At 40.7% G+C, this 19,241-nt stretch overlaps 1 protein-coding gene across 1 annotated transcript; it reads right to left on the minus strand.

The window, feature by feature from the left end:
• SHISAL2B (shisa like 2B) lies at positions 1 to 19,026 on the minus strand. Its single transcript, XM_058731381.1, has 3 exons — positions 18,585 to 19,026; positions 13,885 to 14,042; positions 1 to 1,076 (listed from the first exon to the last, which is right to left on the minus strand). The coding sequence occupies exons 1-3, from the start codon at positions 18,773 to 18,775 to the stop codon at positions 940 to 942; spliced, it is 486 nt and encodes a 161-aa protein (XP_058587364.1). The 5' UTR covers positions 18,776 to 19,026; the 3' UTR covers positions 1 to 939.
• Between the last annotated feature and the right edge of the window lie 215 nt (positions 19,027 to 19,241).

The raw sequence follows: 19,241 nt of genomic DNA on the forward strand, positions 1-19,241 counted from the left end.
CCCCCCCAGACCAGAGAAGCTGTGTCTGACACACTGTGAAAGGCTAGTCTTCCCACTCCATAACTTTACACCGCACAGTACATGTGTTCAGCAGAGCCAGCTTAAAATTAATCCTTTTTTTCTTAGTGCATTCCTTCAGACACCCAGGCCTGTGTTCTTACAATAGAAATCATACTTGTGCGTAAAAAATCTTTTAAGACAATTGTAATTTGCAGAAACTGTAGTTTTATTTCTAGATGTCTATGTGGTATTATTGCAGTAGCTTAGGTGGAACCAGAGGACTTGTGTGTTTGATAACTTTCATTATAGAAGTTCCTTAGGAACTTTATCAGTGAAGGATTCGTGTTACGGTTATCCCTTGGTAAGCTGAAAATATTTATTATTAAGATCATATATTGTGACATACTCTGTTCTCGAATGTTAGCTTTTACAAAGGCAATACGTTCATTGTGCGCCCCACAAACCCTCTGAAAAAGACAAGGGGTTCATGTCTAAGAGACTTAAAAACATGCCACCTCTATTTTACAAGACGATTCCCTCCGAGATTTACGTATCCAGTACCATCTCATGAAATGAACTGCCGCTAAGTATCCAAAGACTTGTGTAGTGTTGCTCATGTGACATAAATTTCCCATTGTTCCACACTGGCATAGGTTTGCTTGTCTTTGTTATCTTAAGTTCCTTAATTTCTCCAGAAGTGTTAGCATCATTTCATGTACTGCAGGAACATCTTAATTAGCAAATAAAAGTAAACTTCTCTGCACATGATCAGAAACCTTAGTGGGTTTTTAATAAATTAACCGAAAAATCAAAAGCACAGCTGCGTCTTGCTTTGTGCATGATGAATTTTTGAGAAGTATTATTACGAACTGTATTTGAAATGCATTCTTTATTTTTATTTGCTCTGTCCCTCCAGTGAGCTTTTACAGCACAGGCTTTTTAATAATACACAGTGCTGATTTGTGTCGTCTCCATCTGTGGCTCTTGATTCATGTCATCAGCTTCATAGGATGTTTCAATTGTCGAATTTGATGCTGCATTTGAATTGGGGGCATTGGCTTTCCTGTTTGGGTTGCCTGCACAACACAAAACAAAATGAAATAATTACTTGGAATTATGACATAAAATTTGGCTTTTTAAAATGTGTGCTTGGAAAATACATTTTGTAGCAATATTGAAGCTATGTCTTGAAAACACTAGGTGGATGGGTGAGAACCGAATCATTTCAAAGCTGCTTGTGAGCATTTCCTTCTGAAAGTCAAATTAGGGAAATATTCAGTGACAGAAGAATTTCATTTCCGTGCTTATCTTTCTTCCTCTGTGTTTCCATGGAGGAAATTACACATTTGAGAAGAAGGCAACAATTTCTGGGTTGCTTAATAAAAGTGTGACTATCCCTCTGCATAAAGTGAACAAAACTGTACTAAAGCTAATCATAATAATTTGCACCACTCTTAAGGCTTTGCTATCATAATCAATTTAGATGTAATCTTTAAAAAGAACACATTTGTGCCACAATCTCATTCACTCATTCTGTGTCAATATCAATCCAAAATGTACAAGGGTAGAGGAATATAGACCTCTGATCATCACAAAAACTGAAGCTGATAGCAAAGAAATGGATTATTTTCCAAAAATGATTGTTAGAAAAGTAGCTGTATCATATAGTTAACCAAAATGTGCAAATTTAAATAATGTATGAATATGTGGAAGTAGTAGATAAATCCCAGATGTCACTAATGCCCTCCTGTTGCTGAACCCCCAGCCCAGTTCATAGTCCACATCTTATCTGACCGGCCAGCAGCATTTTCTTTCCTTGGCCTCCAGGATACCACCCTGGACTCACCTCCTCTGTCTGTATTGCTCCTTCTCAGTCTTTTGTTGGTCCCTTTTCTTCTCCCAGGTCTCTTAGGTGTTTCTCAGGGCTCAGCTTATGGGTTCCTATCACTGTCTCCCTCCCTAATTAGTCTCATTTGGAAAAATCTGCTCTAAACTTCCCTAAGAGGAAGCAGGACCCACTGGCCAAAAGGTTCCACTCTTAGAAACAGCTACTTCCTCTACTTTTCACCACTTAACGTGAAGTCTAAGCCTCAGTTTTCAGCCTGGCTCTGCCTATTTATAATTGTATAGACTGCCTTCCAGGCCCCATCCAAATATCCCCCATATAGGTTGATTGCAGAGTTCACTACTTATAGGGCAGTATTATTTACAAGTTGTGAAGAATGATGTCTCACTCCAGCTCCCAGATCATGCCCCTAGAACTGAAACGTGGATGGTATTGTCCTCTGAGCTAATATTAAAAGTACCGGAAGTTTAAAGTACAGGGCCTAAAATTGATCAATAGATGGCTTTATGTCATTACTTCTGAAGGTTTTGGGTGGTAAAATAAATTAATGTTCTACTTCTAAACATTCAGTCATAATGTTTCGGCCATATGATTTGATTTTTAAGTTGATTTGTTGTAGGCGCAACATTTTCTAGCCTGGTAAGGAGCTCTGTGCCCAATCAGGAATCGAAGCTGTTAAATGAGCAGGGAAGGTTGCTTGAAAATCTAAGAAACCGATACATTTGACTTGACTATTACTTGCAAAGTGGGGCTTCAAAAAATACTAGATGAAAATTTAACTACTAAGTACTTAAGTAATGGAATTTATTCTCTAAGGGGGGTGTTGAAACTTTTCCTCATATAACATTTGAAAAACAAAATATTTGTAGTTTCATTTTTCATTTGCGTGGTCCTATTTGAATCTTCAGGATTCTCGCAGGTAAAGATAAAAGATCAAGGATGTAAGATGTAAATTAGCTTCATATTACCTGGGTGGCTTTTGTACCTTACGTAGGCATTTCTTTAAATGTAATCTAAAATTGTAATATTTTATTGGAGTTGCTGGAAGTGTGAACTGAATGTTGCTTAACTCCAGTCCTTCACGTTTCCTAAGCTTTTTACATACTTATATTAATAATATTTCAGAAAGATTTTCAAGGTATTTTTACCTACCTTATCACATAGTTTTTGTTTTTGTCTTTTTTTAATGGGAAATAAGTTCACAGTTATTTCCTAACTTAAGGGTTCTATCTAAGAACCCCTTTGTCCGGGGTTCTCTGTAAGTTATCTCCGTTCCAACAGCTCTAGTTTCCATTATGTATCTCCTGGCCACCATTGAAAAAGTTTATCTAACCTGTCTACTGCCCTCCGAGATTTAATGGCTTGCAAAATAAATTCCGGTGTTACAGATTTTTCTTCATCTAGGACTTGTAAAGGCACCCATTCTCCAGCCCTGACTCCTTATTTCCTCAGCTCCTGGATCCTCCTAAGCAGTGTAGGTACAAAGACTGTTTCTTAGATTGGTGTCTTAAGGCAAGGCACTTACCCTCACAGAAGCAATTTGCTTCACAAACAAAAGGTTTATTACAAACACCATACCAATATTCTTTGAAGCAGGAGCTTTGATACGCAAGTTAACCCTGATGTTCACTCTCTTCCCCCAAAGATGCTTTCAATGTGTGTCGTTCCAGTAAGTTAGAATAACTAGACACAGAGGAAAAACAACTGCACTGAGTAGCTGCAGTGATTAACAGAGTCCAGCTAGTTACATCTCTTTGGAATCGTTTTAGAAGAGAATGCGGGAAATCCTCAGCAACCTCCTTTTCCTAGTTTTGCTTTGATAAATAGAAGCTAATTTCTGAACCAACAAAGTAGGGATAAAATCAGCTGCCTTTTTTTCTGTCCCAGGGTTACAACATGGATTCGATTTTCAATAAGTAATCTGTAAGTCCATTGAGCTTACAAATTGAGGGATTTGTTACAGATAAAAGGTTTTTCTTATTTAATTCCTCCTTTTCTTTACTGAGTGCAGACTGTGAAGCTCCAACATGTCTGTTCTTTCGTGGGTTGGCATTAGTTGTTCTTCCTGCTGTTCGTGTCCCATTTTCATTAGTGTGTGTGTGTGTGTGTGTGTGTGTGTGTGTGTGTGTGGTCATCCCATGTAAATCTCAACCTTCCTTTAAGGCTCTACTTCTCAGACTAGCATTTAAATTAAAGCTTTGACCTTTACCAAAATTCATATCCAATTCATCAATCTTTCCACGTATCCTCATCACAAACTACGCCAATCTATTTCTTCTGGTAATAGTTAAATTGTGCATTCATTTTCAGATTCATTCCTCAGGAATCCATTTATTTTGCAACTCTTCTATGAACTCTGCCCTTGCCTGCCATTTCAAAATATCAAAAGAATGCTGGGGACCCCCGCAGGTCTTCATCCCTTGGCTCTCTGGCAGAATCCTAATTAAGTTTTTCTGCAGCTATCTGCCTACGGCCCCCTAGCTCCTGTGTCGCTGTTCTCAGTCCTTCTAGTTCCTAATTAGCGGCTCACTTTATTACTAAGTGGAAAATCTACACATCCCACTCATCCCACGGCTCCTCCTAGTGAAAACATGCAGCCTTAAATCTGCACTCTGAGTGTTTTTGATTTGCAAGAGGATGTTTTCCCTTCTGACTGAATCTGAAGCATAGGGCTGGATCTGAAGTTAATGGTGAAGTGGGCAAAACTTGCCTAGTGACCTCCTGATCTATTGTCCTTTCCTGCCACCAATGCCCTGCTTCTCCTCAAGGATGAATCGGTATCTCCAGTAAATACAGTTAAATATGCACTGTAAAAGTTAGAATCTTTTACACCTGGGCACCTGGGTGGTTCAGTCGGTTAAGCATCTAACTCTTGGTTTTGACCCAGGTCATGACCTCACGGTTCATGAGTTCGAGCCCCACATCGGACTCTGCGCTGACAGGGTGGACTCTACTTGAGATTCTCTTTCTCCTGCTCTCTCTGCCCTTCCCCTGCTTGTTCTCTCTCTCTCTCTCTCTCTCTCTCTCTCTCAGATAAGTAAATAAACATTAAAAAAAGAAAGCTAGAATCTCAGACTTGCCCTTTTGCTTTGCCCCTCCATCAATGAGTGAAGGCAGTTCTATCGAGAAATGTTTTTTCCTGTCCTATTTTTTTTCCACAATGGACTTCCCCCCCTCTTTTTCTTTTCTTCATTATTAAATTTTGCCAACCATTGATGACTAACATAACTCACAAATAAATTTAGCTGGTATTTAAAATCCGTTAAATGAAATTTTCATGAATGACTGGCTTCTATTTTGTTTATTGGTTCCAACATTAGTCAAGATTGCCTAACCTTGAGCCCTGGGGAGGACCCACAAATGCTAAATGTGGCAGTAGCTGTGCTGAGCAATGTGGTTTTCCACATTCTAGGAACAAAAGCAGCCATGGGACATCACAGGCTCATTATTTTAAGTAGAAAGTTCCCTTTAGGAGACACGGCATCTTTTTCTGCCATTGAATTCAAATTAGCCCATCTTCTACTAAAATCTCAATGAGTTCTGAAAGCCTTTCTGAAACAAAGAATGGTGTTACAAAATAATTTGGTATCCTAATTAATAAGAGTTTTGAGCAGAATTTTGTTGAAGGAGAGTTAAGACTACGAAGAAAAAAAGCTCCCAAAGTTATCTATAAACTTAGTACAAGGGCATCTGGGTGGCTCAGTCAGTTGAGCGTCTAACTCTTGATTTCAGCTCAGGTCATAATCTCACAGTTCATGGAACCGAGCCCCATGTTGGGATTCTCCTTGGGATTCTCTCTCTCCCTCTCTCTCTGCCCCTCTCCCTGCTCACAACATGCTCTCTTTCTCTCTTTCTCTCAAAAATAAATAAACTTAAAAAAAATTACAACATCCATCAAAATACCACTTTATTTTTAAAAGTTTGACAATGTTGGGGTGCACCTGGGTGGTTCAGTTGGTTAAGCATCTGACTATTGGTTTCCGCTCAGGTTATGATGTCACAGTTTGTGAGTTCAAGCCCCAGAGTTGGGCTCTGCACTGACAGCTTGGAGCCTGCTTGGAATTCTCTTTCTCTCTCTCTGTCTCTCTCCCTCTCGGTCCCTCTCCCATTCTCTTTCTCTCTCTCTCCCTCTCTCTCTCTCTCTCAAAATAAATAAACTTAAAAAAATTTTGGCAGTGTGATTCAACATTACAAGAGTAGCCAAGAAACTTTGATGAAGAAGCATGTTGGGAGGGAGGAGAAAGGCTTGTTTGGTCAGATATTAAAATAAAATTGTATCATTACAATAACTTTTAAGGTATATCATTAGCTTAAGAATAACCAGATTGATAAATTTAACAGAGCAGAAAGTCTAAAAACAGATCACAGTATATATAAGAATTCAGCTTATGACATTTTATTTTTTAAGTTTATTTATTTAGAAAGAGAGAGTTGGGGAGGGACAGAGAGAGAGGGAGAGAGAGAATCACAAACAGGCTCCATGCTGTCATTGCAGAGCCTCACATGGGACTTGATCCCACGAAATGCAAGATGGTGACCTGAGCCAAAATCAAGTCAGCTGCTCAACCAAGTGAGTCACCCAGTGCCCCCAGTTTATGACATTTTAAATTGGCAAGAGAAAGATGGATTATCCAATAAACACCTGGACAATTGGCTCATTATTTGCAAAATAAAAAGGCAGATACTTACCTCATACTTTACACCAAAACTAAAATTCCAGGATTATTAAAAACTTAAATGTAGAAACAAATGAATAAATGTATTAGAAGAAAATACAGTTGCATATCTTTATATCTTATAGTGGCGGTGAGAAGTTTATTTTTTTTTTTAGATTTTTAAAAAGGTTATTATTTTTCAAGTAATCTCTATACCCAACATGGGGCTCAAACTCACAACCCTAAGAACAAGAGTAGCATGCTGTACTGACTGAGCCTGCCAGGTGTCCCCAGAGGTGAGAACTTTGTAAGTATGAAACTAAAGGGAGAAATTACAAAAGGAAAAACTTCTATAAATGAAAAATTGTCACACACAAAATTACAAGGGAAACAACGGTAAAAACATTTGTAATATATTTGTAAAAGAGTTTAGTTACTGTGTGTAAAGCTCTTATCAAGCAGTGAAAAATGTACATTCCCATGGAAAACATGCATATGAGCAACAATATGCCACAAAAGAAATAATGACAGGGGCACCTGGCTGGCTCCATCAGAAAAGCCATGTGACTCTTGGTCTCAAGGTCATGAGTTCAAGCCCCACACTGCAGGTGTAGAGATTACTTTAAAAACCCTTTTAAAAAAAGAAAGAATGGCAAACATTAAAATGTCCATTCTCACTCCTAATTAGATAAAAACACTGTATTATTTTTTCAATGAAATTAGTAAAATGTGTATCTTTTGAAATAATAATACACATGAAATAGTACTTTTCTGTATGGCAGTTAGGAACTTGTATCCACAGCTTTCAATATGTGTCCAGCCTTTGGTCAGCAACCCCACTCTCAAGGATTTATGCTAAGAAAATACTTAGGGGCACCGGGGTGTCTTAGTCCGTTGGGCGACCGACTTCGGCTCAGGTCTTGATCTCATGGTCTGTGTGTTCGAGCCCTGCGTCGGGCTCTGTGCTGACAGCTCAGAGCCTGGAGTCTGCTTCAGATTCTGTGTCTCCCTCTCTCTCCTCCTCCCCCCATGTGCTATCAAAAATAAATAAACATTAAAAAAAGAAAAAGAAAAAGAAAAAGAAAACACTTGGATGTTCAATTTATGTGTGTATGAAAAAAAAATGGAAGCTAGTTCAAAGTCAATAATGAAGTATGATACACTCAGATTTTGGTTTCTAAATACTGTTTCTACCAAAATGAATCAGGCTTTTTTAGAGAAATAAAAGATTCCAGGGCTGGAACAGGAGAAGCACAGGCTGCCCTGGAACATTTTGTGACAGAAGGCAAAAAAGTGCTCAAAAAATTATGGATACATTTCAAAAGGACAAAGGACCCAATTTAAAGGGACTCCTGGAGGCCAAATCTGAGACAATGTAAGGATCAGAGTAACTAATGACAGTAATAGAATATTTTAAAATAAAGGATTTGAGTCCACACTGATCTTAACAATTGCATGAATGGGTAAATAAATGGAAGAGGGAGAGTTCTTCCTTGCAGGAGAATAACAACTAACCGATGTCAAAGGAATAAGAATGATGGGGTCAGAAAATCACCATTTTGCAATTATTGTAATAATCTGAAATTATTTTGAAATTTTGAATGAAAAAATTCAGTCAAGAACCATCTATGAGTGGATAAAAGTTTGAGGAAGAACAAAACATTTTCAGTCTCTAGGTACCTCCCCACAAAGTACTTAGTAATTAAAAGGGAAAAATAGTGACTTTATAATGTATTAGTCCAGCAAATACAACCTTAACCAATGAATCAAAGTTAGCATCACTCATAATGGGACAAACGAATGTTATGTGATGCCCTGATATGACGCCCTGGGAATATGACTTCTGTGGTATTCCTGTTGAAATGTATTATCTCTCTCCAATCATGAGAAAATATCAGACAAATTGAAAGGTAGTGTACAGGATAATTGGCTTTTTCTTTTCTTTTCTTTTTTTAATGTTTATTTTTGAGAGAGAGAGAGTGCGTGCAGGGGAGGGGCAGAGAGAGAGACACACAGAGAATCCGAAGCAGACTCCAGGCTCAGCCGACAGCACAGAGCCCCATGCAGGGCTCAAACCCATGAATTGTGATATCATGACCTGAGCCAAAGTCAGACGCTCAACCGACTGAGCCACCCAGATGCCCTGGCTTTTGCTTTCAAAAAAATGTCAAAATCATGAAAGACAATGGTTGAAGACTGAAGGAGGCTAAAGAAACTAATTACAAGATAGATCCTAGATAAGAAAAGCATAGCTATTAAGGATATTGGCAAAACTTGAATATGAGTTGCAGATTAGATAATATTACTGTATTGATGTTACATTTCCTGAGTTTGATAAACATACTCTCACTACATAAGAAAAAATCCCATTCTTAGGAAATACTTAGCAAAATGCTTACGGTTAAAAGGAATGATATCTGCAAATTATTCTCAAATGGCTCGGAAAATATGCATTGAGAGAAAATCAGTGATAAAGAAAATAAGGCAAAATAGTAACATTAAGTAAATCCGAGGAAAGGTATACAACCTTCTCTATACTTTTCCTGTGATTTTTCTGGAAGTGTGAAATTATATAAAAATAAAAGAATAAAAAATCATAGCACTCCATCAGGATTTTAAAATGGAACTACTAAAACTGATGGCAAACGTATTTATGTATTGGCAAAGATGTCACTATTGTTCAATGAAAACAAATAGCACAAGACTCATTCTCCGCCATTTTGTCATGTACGTGGATCTATAGGTGGGTACAAAAAATCCTGAAACATACTCAACACGGTGTTAGTGACGCTTATCTCTGTGTGATGGAATCATGGAAGACACTGTGTGTTTCTCTATATTTTCTAGTTTTCCTTCAATGAAAGTGATCTGAAAGAAAGGTTTTCTTTCCAGGTGAGTCATCTAAGAAGAAGAAATATAGCAGACCATTCTGAGCCAGTCCGAGCCATATTTCTCTCACAGGCAGAAAAAACGATTATATGATCTTCAGATGTGCTTTCTCAGTATTCCATATGTAATTTGTTTTTCTTCTAGACCACGGTGCCTAACTAATGATTTGCTCACTCTTTTTCAATTAAATCGCCTGCCTTTACAAAAGAGACCACCAGATACAGCCTTGGTGCTGTCTGTTGTCTCTAAACATTATTTTATATGTGCCAAGCCGCTCTGCGAACATCTGCCCTTTTAATTTCCATCCAAAACTCTGCTTCCAACGACCCCTCTTCTCAGGCCTCCACCCACCTCCGCAACCCAAGAGTATCAGTGGAAACTCAAACTGCAGGATGGATGTGCTTAATCTTCCTGAAGCAACGATTTTCTTCAGCTATGAGAATAAGAAGGGGTTATTATTAGAGTAGAACAAGCTGTGGCATTCAGCCAAGTTGGGAAATCCCATAAATTTTAAAAATAAATATGAGAACTTAAAATAATTGCAAGCTCATAAGCCTAAGGCAAGCCTTTCCACGCCAGCCCCTGGAATTCTGGAGGTACACGTTCCCCTCTACTCCTCTACCTTTAAGGATTCTCCAGCGGAAAAGTTTGAGAAGCAGGGGTCTAGAAGATTCACCCCTTTAATTGCTTCTCTATTAGCCATTAATTCTTTCCCGTCTTAGGAAATGAGCCCTCGCCCTCAACGTGTCTACTCAGAAAGATGCCCTTCACACAGCCATCTTCTCAGAACTGTACATCTCTTACAGTGCACCTGAAAAGCAACGGGATTCTCTTCAACACTGGCATCTGAAACACACATAACTCAAAACACACACACACAAAGAGAAGGAAATGATTATGGGACACAATTTAAAGGGCAATCAATTTCTTAGCAATAGTACCTCTGCACAAAGTGAGCCCTGGAGGTAGCCCAATTATTCTCTACAGTCACTACCACAGACCTGTTTTCTTCAGGATCAATTCAAGAGGTATAAAGCCTTACATTGTATACATTAAAAAGAAAAAAACCCAATAAAATAAAGACACACCAAGGAAAAATCTTGACGAAATAGCCTAAGATTAGACTCTTTTAGACTCAGATTATTGTCACTTACAGAAACAAAAAAGTCCAGTGCCCTGAGCCGGTTTTAGAATGTGCACAAAAACATTATTCCCTGTAGGTCATTCAAATTGCCTGTAATGAAAACAGTCTCAATTATAAAAACTAACCTAAAATAATAGGAGATTGACTCGTAACAACAGATAGTTTTGAAAGAAAAGAGTGGTAACTAATGAAACAGATTTCCTCCCATGTAATGTTTATGGATTTGATTATTATGCAAACATCTTATGTTCCTAAACTTTAAGGCATTCCTTAAATGGAATACAGATTTGTTTTCTTCATAGCTGGAACATGGTAATGTATTCCTAGGTGGGAGACTCACTGGAATAGCTTGCATATTTAACAACAGCACCACAGTGTTTTTAAATGATCACTTTAAAGGGTCCCTTTCAAATATAAACCATTTTCTCTCCCTATTTCAGTGACATTTGGATTACCTAGTTTGTTTTGGGCTCTCCTCTATGTCTGATTTGGTTAAAATCAACCCAAGGGACCAAAAATCCCCTCTTTTGAAAGCAGCAGGATGGCAGGGATCATATAAAACCCTGCCTTGTCAATAGCAAGCACTCAGGAAAGGAGTACTGAATTAATTTGCTGGCGTGATAAACATGATGTTTTTGAGAGGGGCAGAGTGGGGACATTTCGATGTGAGAAAGCAACTTCATCTAACTACCTGAGGAGTGCATTAATGGATCTCCTTAGCTAAACAGCAATAAGACTATAAGACTTCAGTCCACAAGCCAACTAATTCTGTTGCTGGGTTCTCAGAGCCAACATGAAGTAATATTTTGGAGCAGTCCCTGAAAGAAATCATGAAGAAGAACCAATTCCTATTTAGCACAATACATTGCATACAGAAGACATTCAATAAATGTCGATGACTCTAAGGGTGACAATAAAGATGCTCCTTTCATCATCTACTACAAAGGTGCCATTCGGGGCACTTGGGTGGCTCAGTCTGTTAAGTGTCCAACTTCAGCTCAGGTCATGATCTCATCACTCATGAGTTTAAGCCTCCTGTCGGGCTCTGTGCTGACAGCTCAGAGCCTGGAGCCTGTTTCGATTCTGTGTCTCCCTCTCTCTTTGCCCTTCTCCTGCTCACACTCTTGTCACTTTCTCTCAAAAATAAACCTTAAAAAAACTTTTTAAAAATATAAATAAATAAATAAATAATTAAATAAACAAATAAAGGTGCCATTCCACTCCAGTCAATTCATTCAACAAACACGTGTTAAGTGTTGTAGGCACTAGGGTTATAGTAGTGAGGAAATAAGGTGAAAATTATTACTTTCCTGGAACTTACTTTTCATTTTAAGTGGAGAAAAGTTAGACTAAAATGTATGGTATATTGGTGCTCAATGCTTAGGAGAAAGACAAAGCAGGAAGGAAGTTTGAAAGGTTGAAGAGGAGTTAAGAAGGCAGATATGGTGACCAGGGAAGAACTCCCTAGAAAGGGGACTTGTAGTAAAGATTTAAAGAAAGTGCAAGAGCAAGTCCCATGGCTATCTGAGGGAAAAGCCTTCTGGACAATGGTGACATTGTATGCGAAGGCCCTGGGGCAGAGGAATTTCAAGCAATAGCAAAGAGGCCAATGTGGCTGTGCACAGGAGAAGTGAAATGTGGGTGGAGAGGGACACCACCAAAGCCCTGGCCGGTCACAGTTAAGACAACTGTTTGTATCAAGAGAGATGGGAAGTGATTAGGGTTTTGAGCAAAGGAGTGATATGACCTGACTTAGGTTTTAACAAGCTCACTCTGGCTGCTCTGTGGAGAGTAGAGAGCAGGGGAGTCCAGGGCTTAGCTGGGAAGAGGACCTATTTGTTTTAAAATGCAGAGTCTGGAGTTTGTGGGTTTTCAGGAGCTCCCTAGGTGATTCTTATGCACCGGCAAACTTAAAGACTTCTACTTTAAATTACCTAAGCACTTGAGACAAAAAATGATTTTATGACCTGATTATTGGGTGATCACTAATCCAATGCTTCATTTTGCCTGTGAAGGAACAGGATCTAAGCCATTGGACTAAATTCAACGAACAACCTGTCTATTCTGCCACACAATTCCAAACAGTGCTTCAGAAAAAGAACTGCAAAGGGACGTTGGCCTCTTGCTCTGTGATGCAGGACACCCTCTGAGGGAGATCTCTAGGAGAATCAAAGTAGAGCTAATGCAATCATTTAGTGACAGCGTATTTGATAAAGTCGCAGTGCATGTACTCCATACATTTCAGGATTCAGCTAAAATAGAGCATCTGAGCAGAGGATTTTTCCAAGATTTTTTAAAGTAAATGTTTTCATTCTCTTTTTAAATAGAAGTTAGTGAGCACTTCTGTCTCATTCTAAATATACATGTACATATATATGCATATATATCCTATTTATATGTTCTAAATTTTTATTAGAATACATTCTAAACGTATATATCAAAATTTATGATTGCTGTATTTTTTAATGTTTATTTATTTTTGAGAGAGAGAGAGACCACAAATGGACAGAATCTGAAGCAGGCTCGAGGCCATGAACTATGAGATCATGGTGTGAGCCAAAGTCGGACAATCAACCGACTGAGCCACTCAGGCACCCCTATGATTACTACTTTTTAAATACACTAATAGAAATGTATATTCACAAAAATTACATCAGTTCTTTCTGATTGGATTTTATAATGCAAACAATTAGCATCTGTGTGGCACTTTATAATTGAGATAGTTAGACCCGTTTCCACAAACTATACATAAAAATTTCTTTCTACTTTATAGTCATTCTATCCACACACACACATACACACATGTGTATCTTAGTTTGTAACCTATTCAAGAACAAAGACTGTCTTCTATTTATTTTTCTGTTCCTTTGTGTGCCTCTGACGTATTTTATATGCCTCTTCCTAATTCTGCACACCACAGGCACCCTGGTAAATGCTTAACTGACCACTGACTAACCAGTCTGGAGCAACCCAACCCTAAGAATTAATTATCGCATATTTTGTTCCTCTCTTTGACTTCTGTGGCTCTATCAAAAACAAAATGTAAAATCTCCAAGGGGATAAAACCTTCATAACTGAATGAGACTTAACTATAGTAGAGTGGATTTGTTGGGCCAGTGTATTCTTGTTCATGAGAACATTTACATCCTGCCACAATTTTTCCTTTGGCACAGTTTCTTGAAGATAGGTCATCATTAAGGTCTAATTTCATGTGAATTTTTATAAAGGCACGTAATAAATTGAGATTTTAAGAAGCATTCATTGTTAATGGCATGATCTGTTACCGAGGTACAGGTTATTCTTTTGAATAGAGCGCAGGTAATTGGCTACAAATAATGGACAGTGATTACCTTCTTGAGTGGCAGAAGCCTCTAGGTGTTGAAGTTTAAGGCCAGTGTCTAATCTTCGGGGCTTTGTATACAGAAATAAGTAGCAAAGGACACAGACGCTGATGACAAAGGCAAGTAGAACAAGGGCAGCAGTTCCCAGGCCAACCAGGGCACCGATGCTGAAGCAAACAGGAAAAACATGGGGACCGTCACGCAAAATGGTTAACACATGCACTAAAGAGAAGGTTTGAATAGGTTAATTCTTGCCTCAGTCATTCCTAACCAAATTATCTTTTAGTCTAAAGAGTAAAAAAGGTCCCCTTTTTCTTTCATCAAATTCTTAGATTTTCTCTTCCCGTTGATATGTTAACATTAGTATAGAATACCACGCGAATCCATATGACACATGAAAGGTCACATGGTTCTTTAGGGCTAGTTCAAAAGTATCTCAAGCAATAAACCTTTCAATATATTTTAGGAGGAAAAATGGTGTTCAACAATAAAGATGAATAGAAAAATACGGACGTCCGCAAATTAGCGAAGCAAATGTTTACTGGAGATGTAGAACTTTCAGAGACACATATGGAAGACAGCACTAATATATAAAACCACAACTCTTGGGGCGCCTGGGTGGCGCAGTTGGTTAAGCGTCCGACTTCAGCCAGGTCACGACCTCACGGTCCGTGAGTTCGAGCCCCGCGTCGGGCTCTGGGCTGATGGCTCGGAGCCTGGAGCCTGTTTCCGATTCTGTGTCTCCCTCTCTCTCTGCCCCTCCCCCGTTCATGCTCTGTCTCTCTCTGTCCCAAAAATAAATAAAAAAACGTTGAAAAAAAAAATTAAAAAAAAAAATAAAACCACAACTCTTACAAAAGAGAAGAATGTTTAATGAAAGGAAAGCAGTATTTATGAAATTTATATCAAGTTCATGTTTAGCCTGAGTTTTTCCTTTCTGAACGAGCATAACACAGTGGCTTCTAGCATTAAGGAAGGAACCCTGGTGCTTTCCTCTAAAAATAAAGGGTATGTCTTATAATTTTCTCTGAACTAATTTTGTAATAATTCCTTCTAATACAATTATCTATAAGAGTAAGCATTTGAGAAATAGCAGTTTTCATAAACCTATGAACTTAATATTTTTAAACGGGGAAAGGAGCTTGGAAAAAACATCATCCTGAAAAACTCATAAGCAAAACATATGTACTTAACTTTCCTGAACCAGATGTTTGTCTGGGTACATAAGTATATACACAGAAAATGTTAAGTTGCTCAAGAGCACATACTTCTGTTGACCTTCCCATAGTGTTGGGCATACATATTGAAAGGGCTGAATAGAGTACTTAGCTTGTAGTAAATAGAAGTAAGTGATAGTAAATAGAAGCAAATAATAATTGACTGGTGATTGATCCACTTTTAGTAACTGAAAAGCAATTATCATTGAAATGGTCATTGAAAAGTAGCAAAGAACACAGATGCTGATGACAAGGCAAGTAGAACGAGGACAGCTGTTCCCAGGCCAATGAAGATCTTTTTCTTCATTATATGCCTTGCTTGACTGTAGGCTTTCACTATTTGCTAGACATAGGGCCCCGACAAGTTTGACATGTACCAAAGGGAGGGAAGGGAGAATGTGACCAGGGATGCTAGGTGTGTTAGGGCTCTGGAAAGAAGGAGAATAGAATTAAAAAGTGAGGGGCTAAGCTCATCCCCTGTATCCTTGATTTTAGAAGATAAAACACCCCTGCAATTTAGAGATTGCCTCCTTGGCCATAGATACGGAGTTAGGCTCCCAAACATGCTTGTGCTTAGTTTAGTAATGTCAGCCCAGTTCCCCTAAAGTTGCACACAGTGAAAACTGGAAATTCTGTGGCTAGAGTCAGCACACAGCTGTATATCTTTATTTTAAGTTTTTATGTATTTATTTATTTGGAGAGGGAGGGTGAGAAAGTGAGAGAGGGTGAGGGCCAGAGAGAGGGAGGGAAAATCCCAATCAGGCTCTGTGCTTTCAGCACAGACACCAATGTGGGGCTCAATCTCCTGAGATCATGACCTGAGCTGAAACCAAGAGTCAGATGCTTAATGGCCTGAGCCACCCAGGCGCCCCTACAGTTGGATATTTAAATCAAAGTTTGCCCTCAGTTGGTGCACTCTCTTCCAAGGGTCAGGCCCCCTGGCTCTGGCAACTCCTCTTTCAGGTTTGTTTGCACCAAAGTTGACTTTTGTAGATTATACGCGTCAGGGAGGGCTAGGACTATGCACAAACACGTGGGACCATAATCCACTTAATTAACATTATCTGCTGCACAAGGCAGCTGGGCTGCCAGACATCCGGAGAGATTCCTGAAATGAGAAGGCGGGTTATTAAAAAACAAGATCTTCAAAGTGAAAAAGTACTTCGGTCAATTTAAAAGTAACACTGTCAATTTAATTAAATTCAACATGCATGTCGTGAGCTTTTAATGCACACAGTTTAAAACACCAGCCGTATTACTGGAAGAAAAAAAAACATGCTATTTTCTGCTTTCTATTACAATAAAGGAAGTTTCTTCGTTATCTTGACAAACAGTTTGTGCCACAATTCCACGTTATAGAAATGTTGCTTTATCTAGATAAAGATGGGACTCTAGGAATCTCGTACAGTATTCATTTTGACAAATACTTACTGAACTCGTGCGTTGCCCTGTGCAATATGTATTGTCTTCCTAGGTCCTGAAGAAGGTTACCAAAGGAAACTCTAAGAGAGCACGGACTTGTAAGGGGAGAAAAGATGGGGGTGGGCTGGACACAGAAAAGGGAGAATTCTACTTTCCCTGCAGAACGTTATGGCGGTTTGCTTTCCAGTCCCTGAGAGAGGGTCTGAGGCTGTCGTCACATTAATGCTGCAGTCCTCCTCCTTAGCAACTTTGCTTACCTGGGAGTGGCTGTACTGTGCCTTTCTCCAGCAGCTGCAGAATCTCAGAACAAATGCTAGTGACTTCGGGAATAGTTTTTGCAGTTGGACTATTTTAAATTAGGGTGGAGAACGAAGAATATGAGGGGAATGCAGCTCTGAATTTTTACCTCCCCGTTGTGTTCTCAGAGCTCAAACACTGACAAGAACCCCGGGTTTAACATTGCCAACTGATGCCATCAGCTGAAATGATTTTTATATTTTCTAGGAACTGAGCTATACTGTCCATTTTGTCCGTGCTGAATGAAGACCCCAGCAAGGTATTCATTCCTGGTGCCCTCATAAACCTTAGGAAGGTTTTCTATCCTCTGCTGCCTGTCACTTTGGACAGGTTCTTCAGGGATCTGAGAACCCCAGGCACTTTTCTACCTGAGTTTGACTTAAGAGTTGCCAGTCTCTCTTGGGGGTCTGCCACCATTATTAACACTTCCAAAAACTCAGAGCCAGGTTATTTTCCAAAAGGCCAGATAATATGCCAATGCAGTACTGATTACTTCTCCAAATATTAAGGCTAAGCTGTCATTTTCTGAGATTATGCCCCACTATGACACAACAATACAATGTTGTTAGATGAGCTTATTGGTAGGCGACCCCCTTTTTGAGATTTTTTTTTTTTGAAACTTGCAATACGTTATAAAATTATTTTACTACCTCGAGAAATAGCATTTATGGTCATTTGCTGTAGACTTGGCCTGTATGACAAATTCTGGATCATGCTAGAGTATTAGAGAAATAACACTCTTCCGGCTTACTAGCAGAGTCTCTCTCTTGCCAGGCATAAGCTAATTGGTTTGTGAGACACAACTGAAGGTGGGTTTGGAGACATACATTCTCCAGGCAGAATGAAAGAATGGAGGTCAAAGGATGCAGTCTTTTGGAGTAGAAAGGGGGGGGGGGGTGGGGTGGGGGTGGCATTTTACAATGAAGATATCTGCATAAAAACTAGGTGGAATAAGTAAAATTCCCATCGCAGGAAACAGGCAAGAAAAACCCGACCTTAGAGAGTCTCTGGTCTTTCGAAGCAAGGGCCAAGTCGCTCAGGCGTTAAGAAAGGGGTGCCCTGATAAGGTTCTACACATGATGTATTATAGCAAGTAAAACTTTCCCTGTCTGTGGGTCTCCAGTTCGGTTCGGGGTCAGTGTCAGATTATCTGAAAAGAGCAAATTATAAAGTTCCAATAGCTTTACACACACACACACACACACACACACACACACACACACACCCCTTTTTGATTCCTTCTCACATTCAAAGAGACTTGAAGTATTCTAATCTTTGGTTAATACCTTAAAATGAGTCCCAGAGTAGCCCCCTTTCTAGTCAATTGCACCAAATGCCCAAACAAATCAAAAAGAAAATGAAAACCATTAAGTTATCTGCATATCTTCTCTCTGCCAGCAGAGCCTCCTGCCTGGGACCGGTCCCTGGCGGGGGTGAAGAGCGGGGTGAGAGGGACCAGCGGAGGCGGCACTGCGTGCGCCCTGGGCGCACGGTCCGCGCTCCTCCCGCGCGGGCCTCGCCGGGGCTCCAGGGCCCACTCACACTTCTGGAGCCCACAGCCGGACCCTCGCCGGACGAGGGCAGCACCGAGCGGGTCCCGGGTCCTGGGGGAGCTCCCAGCCGGGTGAGCTTTCTCTACAGGTCCCTCGCCTGCCCTCGGAGGCTCCGTGTCCTTCCGGAGGATCCCGACCTGAACGGGCGACCCTCCCACTCCCCGGGTGGTCCTGCTCGTCGCCTCCCCAGAGCCCGCCGCCCGCCCCCCGCCCTGCCCACCTGAGGCTCCACATATAGCTGTGCTTGTAGGGGAAGTAGCTGCCCGGCTCGCTGCAGCAGTACTTGAGGTCGGCGAAGCCGCAGCAGTAGAGGAGGGCGGCCCCCTCGCCGCTCCGGGGACACTCGAAGGGCTCCACGAAGCTGTGGTTGAGGCTGTAGTAGCCCGAGCACACCCGGCTCGCCTCGCTCATCGCGGGCGGCTGCGGACAGGGGCACGTGAGACCCCCGATCTGCCCTCGGACCGCACGCGTCCCGCACCGCCTGGCCCGCAGACGCCCCTCGGCGCGGGCTCGTCTCCTGCGATCTGGGGTCTGTCGGGATGCGGGGCGTTCAGCCTTCGCGCGCCTTCTCTGCGCTCTCTCCTCCCCCTGTCCACATGGTGTCTGGTCGCTTTACTCGCGCTTCTCCCTCTCGCTAGTGAGTGGCCCTTTCATCTGCCGGTCTTCGACCCTGTACCTCTTCTCCCCTGTCCCTTCGTGGGCTTTCTTCACGCCCCCCTGACTCCCCCCTGCTTCCCCTCACTTCTTCGACAGCCCGCGGAGCTCAGTTGGCCCCACTCTATGCCAGAGATTTCACCCGAAGGAAGAGTGGAGATGTCATATGTCTGCCATGTGGGCAGATGCAGCCCAAGTTGCCATTCTGTCTGCCCAAGGACAG

This window comes from Neofelis nebulosa, chromosome 1 (assembly GCF_028018385.1).
Source record: "Neofelis nebulosa isolate mNeoNeb1 chromosome 1, mNeoNeb1.pri, whole genome shotgun sequence".
Classification (NCBI taxonomy): Eukaryota; Metazoa; Chordata; class Mammalia; order Carnivora; family Felidae; genus Neofelis; species Neofelis nebulosa.

Bases quoted from the DNA above. Each gene is read 5' to 3' on its own strand.
- SHISAL2B (XM_058731381.1), bottom strand. From the start codon at position 18,775: ATGAGCGAGGCGAGCCGGGTGTGCTCGGGCTACTACAGCCTCAACCAC. The intron at 14,043-18,584 runs GTGGGCAGGGCG...TGTTTGCTTCAG, and splicing joins AGCTATATGTGGAGCCTCAG to CATCGGTGCCCTGGTTGGCC. The intron at 1,077-13,884 runs GTAATCACTGTC...TGTGTTGTGCAG, and splicing joins GGCTTCTGCCACTCAAGAAG to GCAACCCAAACAGGAAAGCC.